Source organism: Trichosurus vulpecula, chromosome 4 (assembly GCF_011100635.1).
Source record: "Trichosurus vulpecula isolate mTriVul1 chromosome 4, mTriVul1.pri, whole genome shotgun sequence".
Taxonomy (NCBI): Eukaryota; Metazoa; Chordata; class Mammalia; order Diprotodontia; family Phalangeridae; genus Trichosurus; species Trichosurus vulpecula.
Window position 1 is genome coordinate 198342740 of NC_050576.1, and position 25647 is coordinate 198368386.

General features: G+C 49.5%; 2 protein-coding genes across 3 annotated transcripts in view; both read left to right on the forward strand.

Annotated features, from left to right (window-relative positions):
- RNF157 (ring finger protein 157) overlaps positions 1–5910 on the forward strand; it is a 149604-nt gene extending 143694 nt beyond the window's left edge. Inside the window, exons 19-20 of one of the 2 annotated variants that reach the window (XM_036757343.1) lie at positions 3141–3181; positions 5348–5910. In XM_036757343.1, the coding sequence (XP_036613238.1) occupies positions 3141–3181 (41 nt within the window). In that variant the 3' untranslated portion in view covers positions 5348–5910. The remainder of the gene's footprint in view (positions 1–3140; positions 3182–5347) is intronic. The other variant, XM_036757342.1, reaches the window with a different exon arrangement.
- A 4478-nt stretch (positions 5911–10388) lies between these two features.
- FOXJ1 (forkhead box J1) lies at positions 10389–14359 on the forward strand. The gene is made up of 2 exons (XM_036757549.1): positions 10389–10874; positions 13166–14359. Exons 1-2 carry the CDS (start codon positions 10389–10391, stop codon positions 13934–13936), a joined length of 1257 nt encoding a protein of 418 aa, XP_036613444.1. The 3' UTR covers positions 13937–14359.
- Positions 14360–25647: the final 11288 nt, after the last annotated feature.

Consider the following 25647-nt stretch of genomic DNA (forward strand, 5'->3'; position numbering starts at 1 on the left):
TCTTAATCTTCAGTGAGGCCAGTTGAGATAACATCATTTCACCTGCTTCTCCTGCACTAGACTTGGGAGGCATCTGCTAAAAGAAGGACATTATGGAGGAATATTGAATTAAGTGGCAAATCCCTCAGTTAATTTGGAACTGGTGCTATGAGGGGCCCAAAATACACCTCCTGCCTTTCCACTTATTAACTTGCTTCTGTCTGTCCATTTGTTTTTGTGTCTTTTTGCCAAGTTCTGATCTGTCTGTCTGGTTTGTTTATTTTAAAACATTTATTTTACCTGGATTCAGTCGGAATGAAGTTCATGTTCACTCTGTGCCAACACTGTCCTTTTTGGCTGTGCTCAGTCCCTTACACCAGGGTTGCTGGATATGCACAGATTTATTGGTGCTCCCTTGCTATACAAAGCCATACAAGGGGTTTTAATATTTGATTGGCCAAAGCTTATGTTGAATTTGAGGCCATCTCTCCCTACCCCCAAGAGAAATATTTGGGGTCAGCTAACTCCATTCCTGTTGAGCTTTTATAGAGAACAATTTAATAGAAGTAAGTAGTTCATTTGTGATAACTTCATACAGTGAGGAAGCTTGTTCTCTATTGCATTCTTTGGTCAGCCAGTTTGTAAAGCAAGCACTGACCATCCTGCCTGGCTTTCCACTGAAGTCTTTGGCAACTCCATACCTGATGGGAATCAGGATCAAGATGGAGAGTCTTGCTTCCCTTCAGGAGATGCAGTTTAACTTTCCATTTTTGAAGGGGAGTTTCTTAGCCAACAACTCTGGTGCAAATTGAGCTTTTCCCAGGGCTTCCTCCCCACCTCCCAACCCTTTCCCAGCCAACCTGCATTTGTTGACATTTATTCCACTTGTGGGATTAGTGGAGGTGGTCAGACACAAAGCTTCTCAAAAAGAAGCCATTTACTCCCAGAGCCCCTTATGATGAGGGCTATAGTCAGAGGATACACTTTAGGATTAAGCAAGTCCCACAGTTTAAGAAAGACATAAAGTCAAATCACAATCAGTCAATAGGAAGGGGTTTGGTCAGACCGCTTAAAAATTGTATGCTCAGTTCTTGAAAAGTCTGTGGAGTCCCAACCAAAGATTCCCCTGAACCATTATGGGAGATGTAGAGGAGAGAAGGACCAGCCCTTCTACAGTTATTCTGCCCAGAAGTGCCAGGGACATGTCTAGAGTGCTAGGTATGCCTTGTGGCTGGATTGACTGGAGAAGCTATTCTCAGGGGAAATCAGTGTGGAATAAATTGGACCTCTTCATGACCAGGTATAAGATAAGCCCTCCTACTTATGGTTGGGTCATATGTTTGATGGCTTGGCTGTTTGTAAGCCCAGTGACAGACAGGGCATCTCCTCTGTCAATGCAGCACCTGCTCCCTAGGCATTCCATTGTCTGTTCAAGTCTATTCTCCCACCTTAAAGCAGATGCTGCTTTTTTCACGGAGGGCAGATGAAGAGTAAGACCTTCTGTCAGAAGACATGTTCTGTCAGAAGGGGATACTCAACCATCCTTTCCCAAGCACAGGTGCTCTAGGTCAGTGGTATCAAATTCACATAGAAAGACATCCTTGTGGGCTTCATCTTAATTTAGAAAAATCACAAATTAACATTATATTGTATTTTGTTTACTTTGCTAAACATTTCCTAGTTATATTTTAATCTGGTTCTGTTGTAGCATGGGGAGTTTTGAGAGGGCTGTGAGTTAACCTCTGCTCTAGGGGAGATGAACTCATGAAAAAAGATGCCCTGGTTCCAATATCAGTCACCTCTCCTGTACTTTTTTGGGTAACTTTTCAGTAGCCTGCATCCATTCTAAGCCCTCTCTTGACAGAAGAACTTGAACCCTGTTCTTGGATGCTGACTCTCACTGAGGGTGGCTTTGGGCATATATTCTGAGGTTTTGCCTGAAAGTAGCTCTGGGCAAAAGTCTAAGTGGAAGAGGCATGAATGGTGAGAGGGTTAGAACAGTAAGATTATACTAGCTAGGTGTGGTGCTGAGGGATTTGATGGATAATTAAATAGGCAGCAGGTTAGAGGTCAGGTGACAGCTGACAGCCTACCTAGAATCCAGCTGTGAACCAGAATTTGGGGGCAGTATCTTTACAGAAAGAGATGGAGGCAAACTTGGGTCTGTTGGTGGAAATGCACAGATATTTTTAATAAAACTGTGCTACAGATTTAGAGAAGAGCAGAAAGAACTGAAAGAAACCATTCTTAACTAATCAATGAGCATTTAGTAAATGCCTACTGTATGCCGGCTACTTTTTGGGCTCCCATCCCTGGAGACTACAATCATATCAGATCTTATCAGGAAATCTGTGCTGTTTTGTTTTTCTTTTGGGAAAAGCTATACAAAAAGAATCATATGTATGCTGGAATCCAAGCCCTGGACCCATATATTCCTGTAGCCCTACAACTTAAGTTGTGGATTTGTGGAGGTCAAAGTTTTAAAAGCTTATATTTGTGTGTGAAGAAAATGAATCAATGGAGTTTACTCCCGTAAGTGTACTTCCCAAGTTCAACTCTAGAGGTCACTTCGTCCTCCCACTTCTAATTCAGAAAACAGAAGGTGGATGGCAAGCAGCCCTGTTCCCCCATTCTTCCCAGTCTGTGGTGGTCTAAAGGAAATGAATGTCAGCCAGACAAAAATGGCCACTCCCTTTCTTGAGAAAGTTTTTTATCAGCCTTCCAGATTTAATTTCTGTAGGTGTCCCTCCATCTAAGTGAGTTTACAGAGAAAGTCACTGGGGAAATTACTGGTGCACTGGTCCCAATAAATCTTTCCTCCTCATATTAAGGGTATAATGAGGGGCTGGGGAAAACAGACATCATAATTTTCAACCCTAATCCTTTAAAACCACTATAAAAATCTTGCCTACCCCCTTTTCTCATCCTTTTCCTAGGAAAACCACAGGTATGGTTTTTTAAGGGCCTATTCAAAGAGTGAAATTTGTCCCTAAGGCTCGTGAAGATGCCCAGTCACAACTAAATGGTCTCTTCCTCAGTAGCCTCTGAGCCCAAGCCTCATAGTGTGATGGTGGTGTTACTGCTGGTATTTTTTATTTTGTGCATGCTTGTGTGTCTTCTCTCTTGTTTACCATTTGCTTTTGGTCTTTCCTACTGAACAGCCGAGGTTCCGGAATCCTGCCCCATAAACATTGAGGAATAGGTATGAAATCCACCAAGTTATATAACTGAACAAGCATAACTAATAACTAACTCATTGTTGGGCTTTTAAGTTTCTCAAAAGGCAGTATGGTCCTATTCTTGTCCTGCCACCTAACTAGGGACACACACACACACATGCACGCACACACACATGCACATACACATACGCACACATACACATGCACACACACACATGCACATCCTTGACTCCCTGTCTTTCATCCCCCAGGGAACAAAGATCCCCAAATCCAGCTGTGAAGAGTCCTTAAGGATTTCCTTTGCTTCCTATCTTTCTTCCCATGGGATGCACCAGCCTAAACCATAGAACACTTTAGAATCAGCATTGATCTAGGGAATTCTGTGGGAAATGGAACTAGAAATGTGATTTCATTAATATAGGGAACTCCTGAATGAGGAAGCTCTTTAAGCAGGTCAAACTAAAAGCCTTGTAGCATTGCCTAAAGTGCTGAAAGGCTGTGACTTGTCCAGGGTCACCGAGCCAGTGTGGATCAGTGAACCTTCCTAGCTCTGAAGCCAGCTCAGTGTCTACTGTACAACACTGCCTTTGTGGGAAATAAAACCATTTTCCTCTTGGGTTGAAATGGATCACAGCTGCCCCTAAAAGTCTACAGCTCCATCCCGATGTTCTTTGGCTAAGAAAACTTCCTCGTTTAGGGTCACATAGTGACCTTGAGGACTTGCCTGAATTTTTTGGCATATCCCTGAAAGTCAGACATAGCAGGTCCCTTTTAGATTCAGTTCCACTGATAGCAGCTGACATTTACAAAGCCCTTTCCCATACATGATCTCAATTTGTCCTTACAACCCTGTGAGGTAGATGAGGTATTCTCCCTCTCCCTTGCTTTTTACAGATAAGTAAACTGAGGTAGCTTCAGTCAGTCAATAAACAAGCATTTATTTAGCACTTACTGTGTGCCAGATATTGTACTAAGGGATACAAAGGGGGAAAAGTCCCTGCCCTCAAGGAACTTATATTCTATGGGGGAGACAACTCATAAATAACTATATGCATGCTAAATATACAACATGGAGAAACATGAAGGAAAAGCAGCTTGGTGTGGCAGCTAAAGACATGGCCCTAGGGTTAAAAAAAATCTGTGTTTTAGGTTCTGCCTTTGACACACACTCCTTGTGATCCTGAACCTGTCACAGCCTTTCTGTGCCTTGACTTCCACCCCACCCCCCACACCTCAACTCTGTAAAAAGTTAGGGGGAAAAATTGAAAGCAGATATGGATTTGCATTGGTGGAGGGAGTTTCCTCACTGGGAGGAATGAAGTCACAGGTCCAGTCCAAACAAACAAAATCCATGAGGCTCACAGAGATTAAGGGACCTGCCTGTGGTCACAGTGCTAGTGTCAGAGCCAGAGCTTAAAGAGGCCATCTTCCTAAGCCCGGTGTTCCTTCTGTCTCAGGTTTTCTGTGCTCACATAAGCCCCACACCAGTGTCCCTCTACTTAACTAGGTTTAGTAGGCTGGTGTCCCCAGAGCTGCATCAGTGGAGAGGTAGGGAGTACACCATGCCGTGAACAGCAGGCTCTGGTTTGCTATCAGAGTGGTGTGAAGCAAAGCCATGTCAGTGGGAACACTGGAAGCCATTAAGCTGTCTTCCTGCAAGAACTTACTGACACCATCCTGTCTCTGACACCCTCCATGGCTACTTCTCACTTCCTTCCCCACATGTGCCTTCTTTGCAAACAGTAGCACCTCAGGCCCAAATTAACATATCCATCTCACTGTGCTCTCATCCTTCCTGCCCTGAATGGAAATCTCGGCTCCCAGAGTTTCATTCCCCTGGCCCGCAAGAAGTAGATGTCTTTTAGATAACAGATTGTTGTTATTCCAGGGGATCTGGGGTTAAATGTACCAAACTTAGAGGATTTTCTATATTCCCGTAAGCTTCTTCCTCCATGACAGTAGCAGAGACCATTCCCATAGGGAGCAAGCCTGACACCTGTCTTCTTCCTTACTCCTGATTTTCCCCACCTCTCTTTGGCACACCTCCACCTCCACTGTTCCAACCATTGGAGTTTCAGGTAATGCCCTGTTTCCCCTCAGTGCTGTACTCCTGTGCTGCCCATGTTGGAGAAGCCCTGTGGACCCAGCCAAAGGCTTGGCTCCAGTAACCTTCCTTTTCTCTCCCCCAGGCACCTGGCAGGTGGACAACAATGCTGTCAGTGGCAGGAACAGCCAGTGCTGGCACTCGTCATCAAGCAGCCTGGAGGACCCTGAGAACGAGCCTTGTGTAAGGGGCTCCATGGCTGTCTGAAGAGTCCTAGCCCCTGTCACAGGGCCCTTTTTCCATCCTCACATTCCAGCGTGTCCCCCACTGGACTGCCGACCTCCTGGGTATTCCCACTAAGACCTGTGCTGACTTTTTATATTTGTGTGTAAAACTGGATGTGGAGGTCATTTTACACCTGGCCTGGCCTCTCCTCCTCCCTGGATCTCCGCTTGGAACAGACTGGAAGTCCCTCTACCTGGAGCTAAAGTCAAGTTGATGAACTGTGGTTCATCATTGCCTTTTCACAGACTTCTGCCCCGTCTCTCCTCTTAGGTAGAACAGCTGACTATGTGCTGACTGCCTTGCCTCCTTTTCTTCTCCTTATGGTTACAGCAGAAAGGCTCAGAAAATTGGCTGCTTCACTTCTCTTCATCCATGTTACATTATCGGACCTCCAGCACAATTAAACTACCTTGGCAACTCTCCTTTTGGGTTAGGCCTCTGGTACTAAGCTATCTTGAATCAGTTTCTCCACCTACTCTGAAAAGAGGCATCCAGTGGGATGTGTGAGTCTTTCTTACCATCAAAGTCTCGCTTTTGCCTCTTTGTGCTCTCTGTCCTGTAGACAGGACCACTCCCTTTATGGGGAACCTTGTTTATGCCCTGGGCAATATACATGAATGAAAGTCTGCCATCCTCCTCCTAGATGTGTGTAGTACTTACCAATGTTTCTCACATGAGTGACCAGGAACCCTGGGGAAAGGAATGAGGGTCTGAAGCAGAGCCTCAGATAGCTGGAGGGGAGGGGAGGCATGTGGCATTGGTGAACTCACTGAGCTATATGAAGGGAGTGAGCAGGCCTCCTCCACCTCCAGGGCTTCCCCCTTTCATGCCTTCCTGCTTAGCCTTAGCTAATACTAAGTAAGAGGTACGATGGAGGAGCAGAACTGTTACTACATAGAACATGGATTACGATATAGTTAGGTCAAATGAGGTGCTTTGAAACACAAGTGCATACAATAAATTCCTGAACCAAAAAAGTTAGCCTCTAAGTCAGGTATCATTCCTATTGCCCCATCAGGGTTATTTGGAGAAGTGCTGGATGCTTTTCAGTTAATAGCATTTAAAAGGGAGATCACAGGCTCCTGTGGTAGGGGGAGGATGGGCAGGGAGTATGGAAAAGGGAAGCTTCCAGTGACGGGGCACAGGAGTCCTTGAGGAATATTTATTTTCCAGGGGGAGCTCTCCTGTACTCCTGTACTGGAAAGCCTATGCACGTCCATTAAAGACCTGGAACCCTGAGAAGAGCCACAACACCCCTCTACCTTTCCCCATGGTTTTCTGCCCCAGGAGAGGTCTGGGTACAAACTAGTGGTCTAACTGTAAATTCCCTGAGGTGTAAGAAATCTATCCAGGTGTAGATCCAAACCAACTTCTTATTTTTGTTTTTTCTCTAGTATTCCTAGTTATAGGTTGACAGCTCAAAGGCTTAATAACTAAGGCAGTGTTCTGGATCAGTAATTCTTAACATCCTCCAAAAGACCCCAGTAGAAGTGGATTGGCTGGCATGTTGGTCTCTTACCTGTCCCACGATCACTTTTTCCTAAAACAAAAATTAAAACAAGCATAGTTAAGCAATGATCCCTTTTCTTGGGGGTCCATAATCTGGGTGGTTGCATCAGGGAGCCTGCAGACCTACCTCTAGCAATCACTGGGTAGTGTTAAACAGGATGCTTGGGGGAGGAGATGAGTGAATGGAGACAACAGCTAAACAGTAGCCAGGGCAGCAGGAACCTTAAACCAAAATAAATATCCTCATTCCCTTTACTGATTACCTGTGTCTTTTGATGCTGAGGTGTCAGAACCTACAGTTCATCCCTCTGCCTCAAGTAGCCAACAAGAAACTCAAGGCTGTGTCCCTGAAGGAAGACAGTAGTGATCCTTTCCTTGTTTAAAAACTGTCTCCCCACCCCCACCACAAAGATGTAAATGTGGGGGAAACAGCCCTTTAGCCCCTTCTTCCCTAGATAGTTCCTCTTTTTTTTGTCCTATTTAGATACTTGGCAGGTAGTTATCCCATTCAGCAGGACGTAACAAAACCCATCCTATTAAGACATGAGGCACTTGCCAGCCTGGCTTTGAAATGACCACCCCACCCCCAAACAACAGTACCAACCATGGTCTGCTTTGACCCTATCAGGCTAAGAAAACACATCAGGGATAATGCCACAATACTTCTAAAGGGAGAGTGAAAAAGGCAGGTCAAGCAGTACCAGCAGAGGGAGGCCACCTCCCTCTTCTGTAGTGGATCCAGTGGGGGAAGAAGAGAGGTCTGGTGGGAGCTGTGGGAGAATAGGATGAGCTTAACAGCAAATCGCTCCCTTGCCACACCTCCGTTTTCTTCCCATCCTATTTTTTTCCTAGGATGGGATGGTTCTGATTTGCTCACCAAGACATTTTCTTCTTCCTCCCATTACCCAACCCAGTTTTATTCCACCTGCAATCCCCACCATTCTGGGAGCTTTTAGTGCACGTGGAGCACTTTCATAACCAAGATTATTTCAAAGCAACGCTGGGGCTGGTGCAAAAGTGGCACCATGTTTTCCCGGAGACTTTGCACACTTTGTGTGTGTGTATTCGTGCGCTTGCTGTTGGTGACAGTGTATGCATCCCCTGCGACCTTTGGGGTGCACACATAGGTATGCTGCAGGTGCCACGTCAACAATGCAATGTTTATGGATTGCTGCATGGTTCTCAAAAGTGAATAAAACTGTTTACAAGAGGAAGGGGCAGCTGGTGACTGAGAATTTGGCCTGCTTCTCAGAGATTTTGTACCAATTTCCCCAAAACATCCTGCAGTTACTAAAGAGGTTCCCTGGAGGTAGGAGATGTGGAAGAGTAAGAGAGGTCAAGGTGGGGGGGGGCGGGGAGGGAATGCTTCTTGGTGGCAGTTGACATGCCTTTCCCAGAGCTTCGACACCAACCTCCTGGGCAACAGCTCCCCTTTCCCTCCCCCAGATGACCCCAGTTCTCCCTGTACAGGCCTATGTGAGGAACCCCTCTCCCCAGCCCTTGATTCTGCTAAGGCAAACTGGAGAGCTTCTAAGCACACTGAGGCCTTCAATAATTAAACAGCAGGAACGTTAGTGACTTGGGGGAGGCTGGAGGAGGAAGGGAGGGGGCTCCTTTTTGCCAAAGGTTAAGAAACTACAGGTACATTGGAGTCTCTAACCTTGCTCTTTGAGGTTTGCTGTCTTGTGCCCTCTTCCCACTAATATATTAGGGGAGGGGGTGGAGGGAGGGTACCGTGGTACTTAGTGAAAAGTGGTTTTCCCTAGCTGGCTGGTCAAAAAAGGATAATGTCCCTGAGCTCTGCTCTCGGTCTGCTCCCTCATTTGCTTGGTTCCTGGGTGGTGGCACAGGACAGACAGACATGCCAGCGACCTTGGACGACCCTGGGGATCAGGGACTGGGGGACAGAAAGAGAACCAAGAGAGCAGCAAAGGCTGCGGGAGCTTGATCGTGTGTCCCGCACAACCCAGAGGAGGCCCCGTGCCTGCGCCTGCAGTTCAATCCCAGGGAGCTTCACGTAGTTTTGAGTTCATCAACCCTCAGGCAAGCAAGGTGGGGAGAGGAGAGGGGGCAACCGGCGAAATGGTAGAATCGCGTCCCGGGAATACAGGCGGGGAGCTGGGAGCTGCGCGGGTCTCCAGCTCTCAGCGCGGGGCCCACAGAGCTGGGCGCGGGAATGCCGGGAGCAAAGGGGGCGGGGTGAGGACCGAGACGAAGTGCGGAGTTAGAAGCGAGGTAGTGGGGTTGAGAGTGGCAAGTGCCCGCGGTCTCCATGGAGACGCGCGGACCAATGGCCGCCGCAGAAGCTGTTTATGGGGGTGGGGCGTCGCCATGGCAGCGAGAGAAGCCTTCCCGAGCAGCTACTTAATGCCGGTCCCAGGGCCGCCAGTGCTCAGAGAAGCTCAGCCGGGACGGGGGGGTGGGACGAGGGGCGCTGGTGGGGCCACGAGCTGGGGGCGGAGAGTGGCGGGGGGGGTGGGGTGGGGGGGCCCTTTCCTTCCAGAACCTTCCTCGGGCTGGGGCCGCGCTCTGAGCCAGGTAAGGGGCGGGAGCGGGGAGGGAAAAATAAAGAGGGTAGAAGGCGGGAGGGAGGACTGGGGCAGGGGCCAGAGGGGGCAGCCAGTCCTAAGCGGGCTTCCTCGTCCTAGGGGCCGACGCCCCCACGGGTTCGGGGGGCCAAGTCCTCCTGCCTGCCTCTGCTCCAGTCCCCAGCTGTCCCTGTGGCTTCTCTCATCTTGACTTCTCATTTTTCCGCCCTCCCTCCCTGCATAGCTGGCTCCCTGCTCCCCTCTCCACCATTTCTGCTGTGGTTTGGGGGCGAACCCACTGGATGCCCGTTCTTCTAAGAAAGCGGGAAAGCTCCGGGGGCCTGGACTACCTGCCCCCGGACTTTCTGGGCTAGGAAAGTCCACCCTAGCGCATTTCTGGGCAGGAAAGAGAAGGCGAGGAAAACGGGGTGGGCTTTCTGAAGTTGGGGCTGGACTCATCCCGGACGGTCCCGACGTGTTCCGTGTCTCGCCTTCTTTATTCCAGCTCAAGACACTGGAGAAACCCTTCTACCCCTGTCCGCTCCTCCTCCCCCCACCTCCGTCCCACCCTGGCAAGGCTATTTAACAAAAACCCACGCCTCCCCGGGGCTTGGTTCCTGCCTCTCCTGTGGGATTGCCGGGTACCTTCAGTCTTAGCTCTGTCCCACCCACCCACCCACTTCCCAGGCTTGACTGGCCCGACTTGCTTCCTGGAGGCAGCCCCGGGATGGATCTAAGCACCGCCACCGCCGCCCGGGACGCCCTGTAAGCGGAGCTGCGGTCACTGGGCCAGAGAACGCAGGAGGACCGTCCCCGCGCTCAGCACTTGGATGTTGAGCTCACCCGCGGGGAGGCCCCCCAGACATGGCAGAGAATTGGCTGCGTCTCTCCGGAGCCGGGGCGGTGGAGGAGGGCGGTCTGGAGGAACCCAGCGGTCTGGATGACAGCCTGACTAGCCTGCAGTGGCTGCAGGAATTCTCCATCCTCAACGCCAAGGCCCCCTCCCTGCCCCCTGGGGGGACCGACCCCCATGGCTACCACCAGGTGCCAGGCTCAGCAGCCCCTGGCTCACCCTTGGCTGCGGATCCCGCCTGCCTGGGACAACCACATACCCCAGGCAAGCCCACCTCTTCCTGTACTTCTCGGAGTGCTCCTGCTGGGCTGCAGGCCCCACCCCCAGACGACGTGGACTATGCCACCAACCCCCACGTGAAGCCACCCTACTCCTACGCCACGCTCATTTGCATGGCCATGCAGGCCAGCAAAGCTACCAAGATCACGCTTTCCGCCATCTACAAGTGGATCACAGATAACTTCTGCTACTTCCGCCATGCTGACCCCACATGGCAGGTAGGGGAGGGCACACAGGCAGGGATCATTCCCCCCACCCCCCAATTCCCCTCCACGCTAGGGACTAAACCCAACCCATTTGTGGTACCAACTCCACATCCATCCTTCCTCCTTCTCTCCCTCTCTCCTCTTCCCCCAATCCAGGGTGAATAGGAAAGCTGTCACCAGGCACGTCTTACTCCTAGTTAGGACACCTTTAAGTGAGCAGAACTTCCAATATCTGAGACCTTGGATCTTTGTTCCAGGTGTTTGGAAGGTTGGGTTGCCCAGATTTCTGATCTGGAAATTGGATCAGAACTGGGGCAGTACGGTCCCCTGGTGGTAGGAAAATTGGACCAGAAGAAGATGCATCCTTAGAGAACATGGGAGGTGGAATCTTTGCCATCATTTAGATTCTCCAAGTCACTTGGTGTGTTTAGTTGGGAAGAGCCAGTATGTTTGCTCAGGGACACTCTTCCAAGAATGGGCAGAAGTTTTATTCAAGGCCCTGGAACCTTGTTTCAAGGTCACATGAGTGTCTGAGCATTCCAAGAACTTAAAGGCTGAGGTTTAAGAATCTCCAGTCCTAACCAACACTTTTTTTTTGCCTCTATCTTCCCCAAGCCCCATTTTGAAATTGACAAGCTGAACTTTTGGGGGTGTTTGTTCAGGCAAGGGAGTAAACGGTGAGGTGTGACAAACAGCCATGACTCCCTTCTGGGATGTGTATATATGCACCCTTCCTGGCTGTGTGAATGTGTGCCCTTCCTGTAGCTTGTAGACCCCCCCTGGAGGCCTCTCCCCAGTTTCCTGACTCAGCTCCTCCCCTTTCTCTCTTCCTACTCTCCCTGGGGGGGCAATTACCTGGGCCGGATGCTCCCCACAGGGGATCTGCCTATGGCTCTTATTAACTGTTCCAAGGCTCTGGAACTTGACATAGCACAGCCAAGGGGCCAAGGCCACTGCGTAAACAGCCTTGCCAGGACAGCCACTGCTCACTCACTGTTGGAAAATGGAATTAGCTGGTGTAAAGGGTAGTGAGTTCCCTGATGATTCCAACTGCTTGTCTAGGATGTTACAGAGGTAGGGGTGGGGGGGGGTGGGGCTCATGCCTCCTGTGGACATAGGTGACTTGGAGTTCCCTTCCACCTCTGAGGTTCTCTGTGAGTGTGTAACACCCCACCTTCTAACAGAGGCAGGCCTGGGTCCTGCTTCGCTGCACCTGAGCTCTGTGGAGGGAGAAACAAAGGAAGGATGATAGACCAGGGTCGAGGTCAGACTCTCAGCAGAAGAATCAGGGCCCGAGAGGCAACAAAGGTCCCAAGAGAACTCTTCCCCCACCAAGGCTAGTATGGGGGTCTTCCCAATAGTCTCTGTAAGGCACTTCCAATCGCCTTCCCCAAAAGCAATATTGACACTCCCGAGGTTGGGTGAAAGTGGATGGTGGAGGTAAGCGGGGTGAGGGGCATTCAACAGCTTCCTCATCCCAAACCATTCACACTTGGCTGAAGTTTGAACCCTGACTTCCAGACAATGGTTATCTAAAGAACTGGAGCTTAGACAGGGTGGGGGAGGTGGGAGAGTTGAGACGGAGCCCCAACCCTATTGCATGGAGAGGCTGGGGCACCAGGAATGAGAGCTATGTTTCTAGTTGGATAATAATCAACTGAGGCTGGTGAGAGGAAGAGGGCTCTGGAGGCTAAGGACCGGGGCCAGCCTCAGGCTTAGCAAATAGTGAAAGTTCCTGGGTCCCCAGCCCTGCCCCCCACCCTTCCCCACACATATGTGTGCGCGCGCGCGCACACACACACACACACACACACACACACACAGTCCGTTGAGCAGCTATGTCTTCATTCTCCCAGCCTCCAAGCTCCACAAACAGCCTGGTCCTGCCAGCCGTAGGCAGAGGGTGACAGCAGGTCCAGGCCCTGGGGGAGCTGAGGGTTTTGGCCAAGGGCCGGGAAACGGCAGGAGAAAGGGAGGGAGTGGGATTGGAGGCGGGTGGCACTCAGAGCCACCCTGTGGCTCAGAGCTCAGATGGCTGAGCAGGCAGATATCCCAGCAACAGGAAACAAAAGCCCCCAACAGTGTCCCAGCTCCCAGTGTCCCACAGCTGGGGTCTGGGAGCGGGGAGCCAGCTAGTCAGGCCAGAGGGCTCCCCTTGCTTGGATCTATTGCCTTATGGAGACCATAGCACAAAGAAGGGTGCTTGCTCTCTCTCCTCTCCCTCTGCTTGCTTTCCTGTGTCCATACTGGTCTGGTGGCTTACCTTTCCCCCATTGACCCTTGACCCTTCTCTCTTTGCCTAGAATTCCATCCGCCACAACCTGTCCCTGAACAAATGCTTCATCAAAGTGCCTCGGGAGAAGGATGAGCCAGGCAAGGGTGGCTTCTGGCGCATTGACCCCCAGTACGCAGAGCGGCTACTGAGCGGCGCCTTCAAGAAGCGGCGGCTGCCCACTGTCCACATCCACCCAGCCTTTGCCCGCCAAACCCCCCAAGAGCCTGAGACAGGCAGCTGGGCAGCCCCCCTGGCCATAAACCCCGAGGCCCAGCAGCTGTTACGAGAATTTGAGGAGGCCACAGGCGGTGAAACGGGCTGGGGAGCAGGCGAGGTCCGGGCCGGGCACAAGCGCAAGCAGCCTCTGCCCAAGCGAGTGGCCAAAGCGCCACGGCCCACCAGCACCACGCTGCTGAGCCAGGAGGAGCAGGGGGAGCTGGAGCCTCTGAAGGGAGACTTCGACTGGGAGGCCATTTTTGACACAGGCACACTAGGAGGGGAGCTGGGCACCCTGGAGGCCCTGGATCTGAGCCCACCGCTGAGCCCAGCCAACCGCAGCAATGTCGACCTGACAGTACATGGTCACCACATCGACTGCCCTGCCACTTGGGGCCCCTCGACCGAGCCAGCCACGGATGGGCTGGACTTCGATGAGACCTTTTTGGCCACCTCCTTCCTGCAGCATCCCTGGGATGAGAGCCACGGGAGCTGCCTACCCCCAGAGCCCCTCTTTGAGGCTGGCGATGCCACCCTGGCTGTTGACCTAAATGAGTGGGCCAGTGTGGGTGCCTTCTTGTAAAAGGCTGGGACCTCCCCTCCCCACACCTCTGGACACAAGCCTCAGAATCAGGGCCCAGAACGCCCCCAAAACAGGAGCCTCAAGGACATGCCTCCTCCTCCCAGGCAGGGGCTAAGGCAGGTCTTCTGAGGATGGGACAACTTTCAGGCTCATGCTGCCCCTAGGCAAGATTGCCCCTGGGACCCAATCCCAACTGAGAACCTGGAGGAACCAGGAATCCCCTTACACACAGTGTTGCTGTCCCCATATTCCTTCCTACCCCCACTACCTCCAGCAAGCAAGCCCTGAGGTCTGGACCGCCCAGTTCTGTCTCTTTCTCAGTGGGCATCTCTGCCTCTGTCTCTTTCTTTCTTCCCCAGGTCTCTATCCAGGGAAAGTTCCCAGGTACAACAGATGCTAATTAGGTGAAAGCAAATTAAATCCCTGGAGGCTTCTCCCCGAAAGGCCTTCCTGGGGATGGGGACCTGGCCAAGGACTGGGGAGGAGCAGGAGAAAGGCTAGTATGCAGGGAGGAGCCATGAAACCAGAGCCAGAAGTAAGGGAAGGGGGTTCTGGGGCTGAGGGGGAAGGAGATATATACTCTCTGAGGCCAGTGGGGTCCAGCAGTGGCCTCCTTTTAGTTTGGGCCCCAAACCCTTGAGGCAGAACAGGGGGTACAGATTGTAGACTTTCTGAATCAGAGGCTTGACCCTAGGTCCAGGAGGCATTTGGAATTCACAGGCAAGTCCCCGCTTCCTGTGGGGCGTGGGGGGCAGCTGAGATGCAGGGCTGGGGAACGGACTAATGTAGTGAATGTAGCTGTAGCTAAGAAAGAGTAGGCTGATTTAACTGGGAATAGGACCCCCTGACTCAGTGGAGTCACTGGAACTGGAGCAGAGGGCTGGGGTATGGGAATTGGGTGTGGGGGAGGGTGGGGTCTCTGCAGCGCCCCAGAGATGGGGCTGTTGCAGGGGCCCTGTCTCAGCCTGAGTCCCCGTGGACTGCAGCCCCACACCCACCCATCGGGGACAATTTAACCTTTTTCATGGAAAGTTATTTACAATAAAAGAACTGAAAACAGATATTGCCCTTTCCTTTCTTTAGGGGTAGTAAAGGAGGGGAGGGGTCCAGGGTTTTGTTGGGAAAGTGGTTTCCCACATCTTGTTACTAGTGACCTTCCTGCAGTGGGGCTGGGGAGCTTTTTCTAGGGCCTTCGGGAGCAGAGAATCACACACACACACACACACACACACACACACACACACACACATATTTCCCTGCGGGGGAACGCCGAGTTTTGAAGAATGAGGAGGGAGCAGGGTACTCAGGCTAGAACTTCCCCTCCTCCGCCTCCTAAGCCTCTCTGCAGGACTTGAGCTCTGGGATTTATACAGAACTGCCTGCAAGGCCAGGTGAGCTGATGAACTCATCTCCAGAAAAGAAAAGGAGCCTAGATATAAGTGGCCCCTCCATCTTGGTAATGATGAGGACTGCAATGGCAGCCCATAGGGAAAGCAGCACAGTAGGGCCCCCAAGGAAAGATGAGAAGAGAAGAGCTCCCCTGCCCTGCCCTGCCTTGCCATGGTCTTCTCCTCCCACTGGCATACAAAGGCTTCCTGTGTGCCCAGGTCGTAGCCAGAACCCCCACTCCCCCGCTGAGCTGGCCTGCCTGGGCTTGCCCAGCAGAGTCAGTCAGGCCCTGGGCCTGGTCCTTCAGTGGTAGGCCTGCCTCTCCATCCCCCTCCTCCAACATATTGAAAAAAGAGGACTAAGGCATCCAGTCTGGGAATCAATAGGTCAGGCTCTGGCCCTTCACGCACCGCCCCCCCCACCCTCCATTCCCCACAGAGCCTCCCTCCCAGAGATGCAGCAGTTTATAGAGGAGAACCTATCTCTCTCATTGCTAGTGAGTGCCCACTGACCACCCCAGGCCAATATCCTTCCGTGGAAAAGAGTTGGGATGCTATCAATCAACCCTTTCCAATCCATTCATTCCCCTTCAGACTAAAGCATGCACAATGACAGTCATTCCCCACCCAGCCACCAGGGCCACCCAGGGGCACTGCAAAGTGTCATAGATGGGGAGCCCATGACATTGATATCCCTGTGCATCCCGATCCCATGTACACAATGATACTTGTGCAAGAACACACACACACACACACACACACACACACACATCCCTTTCTCTGCATTCCACCTTGGCAGGAGGCCAGCCTGTCTAGCTATTACTCTCTCTTGCTTCAACTCACTGGCTAATCATTCCAAACACTGGTACTCCCAGGTGGGTCGGGACTTGTCACACGGAAGCCAACCCCTCACTTCTTCCACACTGAGTGAGATAAGCCACCCCTTCCACAATCTGGGGGTAGCTAGATGGCACATGGACTCAGGAAGATCAGAGTTCAAATCCAGCCTCAGATGCTCACCTGGGGCAAGTCACTTAACCTCTGTTTGTCTCAGTTTCCTCATCTATAAAGTGGAGGTGATACTAACACCCACCTCCCAGGACTGCTGTAAGGATTAAATGAGATGATAATTGTGATGTGCTTAGCACAGTGTCAGACACGTTGTTGTGTCTGACTCTTCATGACCCAATTTAGGGTTTTCTTAGCAAAAATCTCTAGTGACTGGTTTGCCGTTTCCTTCTCCAGCTCATTTTACAGGTGAAGATACTGAGGCAAACAGGGGTAAGTGACTTGCCCAAGGTCACACAGCTAGTAAGCGTCTGAGGTCAGATTTGAATTTGGGTCTTCCTGACTCCAGGCCCAGCGATCTATCCACTGTGCCACCTAGCTGCCTCTGGCACATAGTAAGTGCTTTATAAATGTTAACTGTTCTTATCTCCTGGAGAACTCCAAGTAGAACTCCCAAGTCTGAGACCACTTAGGTACAGAAACCAGCTCCAGCCCATATTCTGTCTGGGATCTAACTGATCCCCACTTACCCAATACCCCCGTGACAGTGGACCTTCCTTCCCAGGGAAAAGTGGTATAGACAGAATGTAAACACAGATTTGACCAGATTCCTGTCCAAATACAATCTGGGATAGTCCTTTCTCTTCCCTCTCTGTCTCATAGTTGTTGTTCTGTCTGACTCTTGGTGCTCCCATTTAGGGTTTTCCCAGCAAAGATACTAAAGTGGTTTACCATTTCCTTCTCTAGTTCTTTTTACATATGAGGAAACTGAGGCAAGCAGGGTCAAGTGACTCTCCCGGGGTCACACAGCTAGTGTCTGAGGCCAGATTTGAACTCCGGAAGATGATTCTTCCTGACTTCAGGCCCAGCACTCTATCCACTGTGCCACCTAGCTGCCTCATCTATTTGCAGAGAGCCCCCTCCAAATCCATGCCTGGCTTGCTACCCAGTTTTGACTTCTTCTGGAAGGCCTTGACCTCAGGGGCCACACTGGTGCCTCTGAATTCAAGGGCTGCATTTGGACTACTCGTGAGGAGGAGGCAGGCCAGGATTGCTGAGACTGGTTCTTTCCTTTTCTGGTATCTCTTCCTCTTCCTTCCATCATTCTCATTTCCCAAGCCCTTCATCCTAAAGCCCCTAGGCTCTGTACTTATAAGTACAGTTCTTTTAAATGAATCGCTGATGGCTCTAGATATCTCAGATGTATCTTTAAAAGCCCCTGTTTCCCCATACTAGTCCGCCTGGTTACTCCCCTGCCCTTCTCCCCCCACCACAGGCTTTCCCCCTACACTTTGTCATAAAGGTCAAACCCCTCGCATGGCCTTGCTGATACCCTTCTGACCCAGTTCAGAATTAAGAGGCCATGACGAAGGAGTCACTGGTTACCAACCCCCAAAGCTTAAAACATAGCTACCCATTGGGCAAGAAGGATATAATCAACCACTAACAGGGGTTTAATAAGGTTTTGTTTGGTTTTTTTTTTTTTACTTTACTGGGCCCTATACTGATCTGGGCCTGCAAAGAAAAAGCAAAAAAAAAAGGGTATCCACCTAAAAGAAGCTTGTATTCTAATGAGGGAAAAGCATGTACATATACAAATACATACAAGTTGACAAGGTTATCCTAGCGGGATTGTATTATTATATTACACCAGCAGCTGGGGAGGTAGGGAACAGAAGAGAAAATACCCTTGGAGAAGGTGGCCTCTTAAGGAAGCCAGAGTTTCTAAGAGAAAGGGCATGGCTTATGCAGAGACACAGGAGAGACAAGAGATGCAACATTAAAGTAGGGGTCAGCTAGGTGGTGCAGTGGATAGAGCAAGGGGGGAATCAGGAGGCCCCAAGTTCAAACGTGGCTTCAGACACTTACTAGCTGTGTGACCTTAGGCAAGTCACCTAACCCTAATTGACTAAAAAAGCAACAATTATAAGTGGGCCAGTACAACTTATCTGTTCAGTGTATAGAGGGGAATAACACTTAACAAGACTGATAAGGCAATGTAATAGAGATTGAGCAGGGCACGCTGGAAGCTGCCCTTTCTGATTCCTTGACCACATGTGCTAGCTCACTACTTGGTCACTTTTGGAGAAGGTGAAGCCTAAACACCAAACAGAGGAGTTGATATTTGATCCTAAAGGTAACAGGAAACCACTCGAGTTTACGGGAAGGAGAGGGGACATGGCCAGACCTTGACCTGAGGACATCACTTTGGTGTTATCTGACCTTCGTTTTCAAAGAGGACCAATGACATCATAATATGAGTGACATCTTGACTTGCACTTAAATTGGATTTAAGTGAGGCAGAGTTGAGCCAAGCTGTCAGCCTCCCTATCTCTTCTGGAGTCATCAAAGTCTGTCGTCAAGACAAAAATCAAGCCAACTGACAAATGGCCTGGGATGCAGCGGATGACTTTGACATCCTTGATGTTTGACCAGGGTCTAAGCACTCCACAGCACCTACTTCGGCTACCTCGAGGCCATTGGAACAAATTGTTCTCATCTACCCATTCCACCAGGGAAAGTCTTCACATGCTGGGAGGTAGACATCCCCCTAACTCATTGACAGGTTTGAGGCCTGGTTGGTTACCTTCAACCTAGGTTAGCTCATCTGCCAAGACAGTTTTACTGGGATGTGGTCAATGCACATGCTACAGCTTCTTGGAGCCACAAGTGAGAGTTGGGTGAAGGTGACTGCCGAAGATGAATGAGCAACCCTAAAAAGGCTCAGCAAGTGCCTACACCAGAGGTGCTAGTGCTCCCTGAACACTCCATACACTGGACATCACTTTACTGACCATGTGGAGGATGGATTGGAGTTGGGAAAGAACCGAGTCAGGAAGACCAGTTAGAAAGATGTCCAGCTGAGAGGTGATAAGGGTTTATACTAGAGAGGATGGCTATGAGAGGGGAGAGAGGGGGATGGGGATGGAAATCAGATTTGCCAACTGGTTTTATATATAGGGTGAATGAGAGCAAAGAGAAAAAGATGACAGGAGACTGTAAACCTGAACCAAGGTGAGGCTGGTACAGTAATAGGGGAGGTCGGAAGAAGGGTGGGTTTGGGAAGAAAGACAATGAGTTCTGGACTGGGCACAATGAGCAAGTCAGATATAAGCCCACAGAACATGCAGTTCGAAATGTCCAATAGGCAGTTTATGATGTGAGACCAAGGTAGGAGAAAAGCTGGTCTGGATTTATAGATCTAGGAGTCATTGGCATAGAGATAATTAAACCCATTGGAGCTGATGAAATCACTGTTTTCAGCCTGAGTAGGCATGTGACACAGGAGCAGGGGAGGTATTTTGGGGGGGAGTGTCAAGAGGATAGAGTCAAAATGATCCTTATTTTACCCCCTCCCTCTTACACATTCTTACCCAGATAGTACCTGTACCTTCCTTTAAAACAGGGAGGTAAACAGGTGTGTGTGGCCTCCATGACAATGGGGGTGAGACTGACCCCATGGGGCAAGCCTGGGCCTGCCTGAGATGGGGGGTGAGGATGTAGGGGGTGGGTGAGAAGAGTAGATCTACGTTAACAATAGAAGGAGGAGGCAGCAGCAGCGATCCAGCGGCCTGACTGACGCATTGAGACATTCTTGCTGGAGAGAGAAGAAAAATTAGATGGCAGCAGGCTGGGGATGGGAGTGGGGGATGGGAGTGGGAGATGGATAGACAGAAACTAGAGAGGCAACAGTCTCAGGGGCAGTGGAGAGAGACAGGCATGGCCATATCTGATCCACAGACTTGAAAATAAACTGGTGAGCTTCCTACGTTGGCCCTCTGAATTGTTTCTTCCCTTCCTTAGCTCCAGGGCCCCGAGGTTGGTCAGGTTAGTGGTCCTGTATCAGGTGAGCCAGACCCTGAGTTTTCCTTGGGAAACTGAATGTGTCTTGGGAAAGAGCTCAATGGATGCTGTTAAATACAAGTTAACAGGGCCTAAGCCGGATAGAAGGGAGTTTTGGGGGTGGGGGAATGCAATAGACACACATTAACCCAGAAGAATGTGATTTAGTCTGAAGGTCATTGCTACTCAGGTTATCAGCGTCAGCCTGGCCTCCCAGACCGGACCTAACTCCCCCAGCCCCCTCCCCAGCGCCCTCATACTTCAGTGGTGGTGGGGGCAGGGCCCTGCTATCTCCTCGCTCTCTCACTTTAGATTTGAAACCCTATCCAGAGAGAAGGGATGGCAATGAGGCAAGGCTATTCCTCCCAGACAAACCAGACGCACTTCAAGAAGCAGCCACAGTTGTATCCCTAAGGAAGACAAGAAATACATCAAGAAAGAATCAGAGGGGGGGCATATAATTCCCACCGACTTTACTTCCACCCCACCCCCACCCCCAAATCCCAAGGTCCTTTGAAGCTACCTGAAGCTTCCAGTATTGGGCTGGGCTGGGCAGACTTCCAGGGCTGCTGTTTGCCCAAGGAATTATGTTTAAACTGAGAAAGGGACCAACCAATTTTTTTTCCTGTCCCCTACCTGCCTAGCCAGTCCTCACTGCTCCCACCCACCAACTGTAAGCCTCTTCTCTGAAACCCTTTCTCCTCTTCTGCCTTGTTCCTAGAAGTTACTTCTCCCTGTTCCCACTCATCATCACCTTTGGTGTCAAACACCATGAATTGAGCATTGTGCTGTGTGCTGGGGGTACAGAGAGCAGTATAGCATGTGCCTTTGGCTTATTGTTTCATAACTGGCTTATTATGTCATACCTCAACCCAGGTATGAAATTCCCCATCCAAAGTGCGACAGTTATTGTTGGACTTTGTCTTGGCATTCATGAAGGCTTCTTAACTGGAGGTGGGGGGTGAGGGGAAGGTGGGAGGACATTTGTGGAGAGAGCACTGGACTTGGAGTCAAGAAAATATGAGTTCTAATCCTGCCTGAGACACTCATTAGCTATGTGACCCTGGCCAACTCAGACTCTCCCAGCCTCAGTTTCCTTATTTGTATAATGGGGTTACTAACAGCACCCACCTGCCTCCGGAGTATCATTGTGAGGATCAGATGAAATAACATATGTGAAAACCTTCAAAGACCTACCCTCTCATCATCACTGAGGTGTGAGCTCCCCTAGTCTTAGGTACCATCACCAACTGATGCCTCATTGCTCACAAAGCTGCTCCTAAGCTACGCTCTTAGATTTGGATAGAATTGGGCAATGAGGACGGTGAAGGGATTTAAGTCTGTGTTAAATAAGGATGGGTTGAAGGTACTGGAGTTAATGGTTGTGTTTGTCCTTCGTTTTTGAAGAGGACGGTGGCATCAGGAAAATGATGATGTGACTTGGAGTTGACTTTGATTTGAGTGAGGGAGGGCTGTGCAGGGTCACCAGCCTCACTTTCTCCTCCAGAGCCATCTGGGTCCAGTGGCCAGATATTCATCAGGATGATTGGAGGTGGCCCAGGATGCAATGGGAGACCCTGGCCAGTTTAGGCTCAGGCCTTTTCATGTACTCACTTAGAGTGAGGTAAGGCCCACTCAGTGAATAGGCCTCTTTAAGAAGTGAGTCAAGGGATGGACCTTTTAATTAGAAAAAAGAAAAAAATCAAACCCTCAGGGCTGATGGTCAAAAGAGAAACAGTTACCATTGACATTCACTCTGAGCCAGGAGGGCCCAAAATACAGCCATTAAGTGGCGCTTGGGCAGAGACCTATTGTGGTCCAACCTATGAGCTTAGACCAAAATGGGTTTAAGGTTTGGTCTTTGAGAAAAGAGAAGGAAAGAAAGAAAGAAAGAAAGAAAGAAAGAAAGAAAGAAAGAAAGAAAGACAGAAAGAAAGACAGAAAGAAAGGAAGGACGGAAGGAAGGAAGGAAGGAAGGAAGGAAGGAAGGAAGGAAGGAAGGAAGGAAGGAGGAAGGAAGGAAGGAAGGCAAGAATCTAGCCAGTAAACCCCAAATTAACTGGGGAGCTTCTGGCCATCAAAATTTACCTTCCTATGGAGAGGAGAAGGAAGAGAGGGAGAGGACTAGCTGAGTTACCCAACTGGCTGGGTTCCCATTTTGGCAGCTTGGACTCTTCACAGGTTGTGATTGTCCTTCATTTTCAAAGAGGACCATGACATCAGGGAAATGATGACACGACTTGCAGTTGACTTTTATTTGAGTGAGGGAGGGCTGTGCAAGGTCACCAGCCTTACTTTCTCCTCCAGAGCCAATGGAGTTAATGGACATTATCTGGAGAAGAGAAGATCTGTCTTCAAGAATCTGAGAGGTTATCACCTGGAAAAGGGAATAGCCTTGTTCTGTGTGGCTCCAGAGGACAGAACCAGGAATGACTATTGGACGTTTCAAAGAGATGAACTGAGGTTTAATGTCAAGAAAAACTTCCTTACAGATCTGCCTAAAAGTAAATCAGACCATCCCAAGAGGTGGTGGATGCATTCTCTATCTCTAGAGGCCTTCGAGCAGAGCCTGCGTGATCATTTGTCCTATTTATTGGATTCATTCAGTCATTTTTCAGTCATGTCCATCTCTTCATGACCCCATGTGGGGTTTTCTTGGCAAAGATGCTGCGGAGGTTTGCCATTTCCTTCTCCAGCTCATTTTACAGATGAGGAAACTGAGGCAAACAGGGTGAAGTGACTTGCCCAGGGTCACACAGCTAGTAAGTGTCTGAGGCCAGATTTGAACTCAGGAAGATGAGTCTTCCTGACTCCAGGCCTGGTACTCTATCCCCTGTATCACTGAGCTGCCCCTTTTTAGATTAGGTTTTCCCTTTTAGGTATCATTGGGAGTAGAGGGCCACTAGGGTTCCTTAAAACTTTCAGATTCTGTGATTCTAAAAAAAATGCCTTGGTGCAGCTACCATCATGGCAGTGCAGTGGAGAGATGCCCCTCTCATCCTCTAAATAATAAAGTATACTAATAACGCGACAAGAACAAAAATCTTGGTAAAGTGGAGAGAATGTGGAATGGAGAGTCAGAAGACCTTGATTTTATTCTTGGCTCCACCATTACTCTGAGGGTGTTAGCTAGGTGGTATGGTAGGTAGTTAGGTAACATGGTGGACTTGGAGTCAGGAAGACCCGAGTTCAAGTCCTGCTTTGGACACTTATAAGTTACGTGACCCTGGGCAAGTCACAGAACCTTGTTGGCCTCAGTTTCCTCATCGGTACAATGGGGATAACGGCCTACCTCACAGAGATGTTGTGGGGACCAAATGACCCAGTAGGTGTTGAACGCTTCTGATATTTTTAAATGTAATATGAATGCTAGCTGTATGCGACCCACAGTGTGACATTATACTTCTCTGGTTCCTCTGTAGGTGGATTCTAGAGGATCCCAAAGATCTCTTCTAACCCTAAAGCTCCAAGACTGTGATCAGCTGAGACAGACAGGACCCAGCGAAGAGTTAGTCCCAGGAAGAACCTGGCTGGTCTAGGAACATCAGACCAAGTTGTAAGGCGCTTCAGAAAAGGGGATTTGTGAACAAGCTGCGAAATCTCAGCTCCTGACATTTGGCTAAAGATTAAACAGGGCCCTGCAAGAGAGGAGGGGGATAAAGAACTGTCTGTGTCTCTGAGTCTGGTCTGAAGGAGTCAGGGGCTGGGGGTTGGGGGCTGGGCGCAGTTCCCACACAGTCTCATATTGTCAGGACCCCAAGGTCAAGGCCTTTGATGGAGGGAGGGGGTGGACGGGCACACTCACCAGGGATGCCCCTTGTTGGACTGTGTAAAGGGGAGATTTCGTAGAGATGGTTGGTGCTGGGAATCTTATGCTAATCATAGAATCTAAGAACCTGAGTCCAACTATCCTGGCTCATAGATGCAGAGATTTAGAGCTGACAGGGACGTTAGAAGTAAACTGGTTCAACTCTCTTGTTTTTACAAATGGGGAAACTGAGGTCTAAAGGAAGTGAGCAAGTAACTTGCCCAAGGTCACAGAGGTAGTAAACAGCTGAACTGAAATTTTAACCCAGGTCCTTTAACTTCAAGGACAGGCAGAATATTCTCATACAGGAAGCTACCTGCCCAGCCTCCAGCTCTCAGCTCTTGTAGGAATCTAGCACTATTGCTGAGCTATGACGCAACCAAACCCTGAAGATAGAGGGTGATGAGGAAAGAGCACTATATAGGAAGACAGCTCTGTCCCCAGGAAGCTAAGGCCACTACGTAGACTGGCCAGGAACTAAAGCCACTACTAGCCCCACCTCCTACAGAAAGTACCACTGAGCAACCCCCTTCCCCAGGGACATGCTTTGTTGTCCTCTGCCCCATGAAGCTTCTGCAAGAATAAATAGGTGGAATCCAGAGAAAGAACTACAGAGTCTGAATGCAGGTTGAAGCAAACTATTTTCACTTTTTGGTTTGTTTTTTTTTCTTTCTCATGGTTTTCCCCTTTTGTTCTGATTCCTCTTTCACAGCATGACTAATGTGGAAATGTGTTTAACATGTTTGTATATGTATAAGCTAGATCAGATTGCTCGCTATCTTGGGGAGGGGGGAGGGAGAAAAATTTAACGCAAACGTTAACAAAAATGAATGTTGAAAACTATCTTTACATGTAATTGGAAAAAATACTATAAAAGAAAAAAAGAATAAATGGATGGAGAAAGGAGGAGATTAGAGGATAGGGGCATGGTGAGATAATACCTTTGGTTTGGCGTCTAGTCCTTGAATCATAGAACCATAGAATGCTAATGTTGTGTCTTTCTGTTAGTCAGGTTCCAGTCAGCTGGTGGCCAGACCTAGTCCTCACTAAGTGATATTTTAAAGACCACTAGTCTATTTTCCAAAATAACAATGATAAAGGCTTAACATTGCATGTAAACTATAGTACTACAAAGCCCTTGCATGTATATGATTGCATTTGAGCTTCACGACAGCTTCGCGGGGTATTGTATTTTCCCTATATTTTCTGGATTTTCCCAATTTTGCAGGACTTTTGTATTTCTGTTGAGGTCAACACCATCCTTCCAGCCATTCAAACTTAAAACCTTCAAGTTGTCCTCCACTTGCCACACTCTCTCGCCCCCTGTACACAATCAATTGTCCAGTCATGTTGATTCTTCCACCACCCTCACTTCTCACATCCATTCCCTTCTCTTTCCACTCACGTGGCCACCAACCTAGATCAGGCCCTCATTACCTCTGGCCTGGCCTCTTACAATGGCATTCCAGTGTCTCCCCTGCTTCCATTTCCCCCCCTCTCCAACCCATCCTCCACCCAGATGCCAAAATATTCTTTCTAAAGAATAACTTGGAGAATTTAGGAATCTGAGTCCTGCTGTCAATGGCTCCTAGGACATCAATTTAGAGCTGAAAGGAACAGCTGGTATAATCTCATTTTAAAGATGGAGAAACTGAGGTCTAGAG

Excerpts from the sequence above, each read along its gene's own strand:
- FOXJ1 (XM_036757549.1), top strand. The coding sequence starts at position 10,389 with ATGGCAGAGAATTGGCTGCGTCTCTCCGGAGCCGGGGCGGTGGAGGAG. Across the intron at positions 10,875-13,165 it reads ATGCTGACCCCACATGGCAG|AATTCCATCCGCCACAACCT; the intron begins GTAGGGGAGGGC and ends CTCTTTGCCTAG.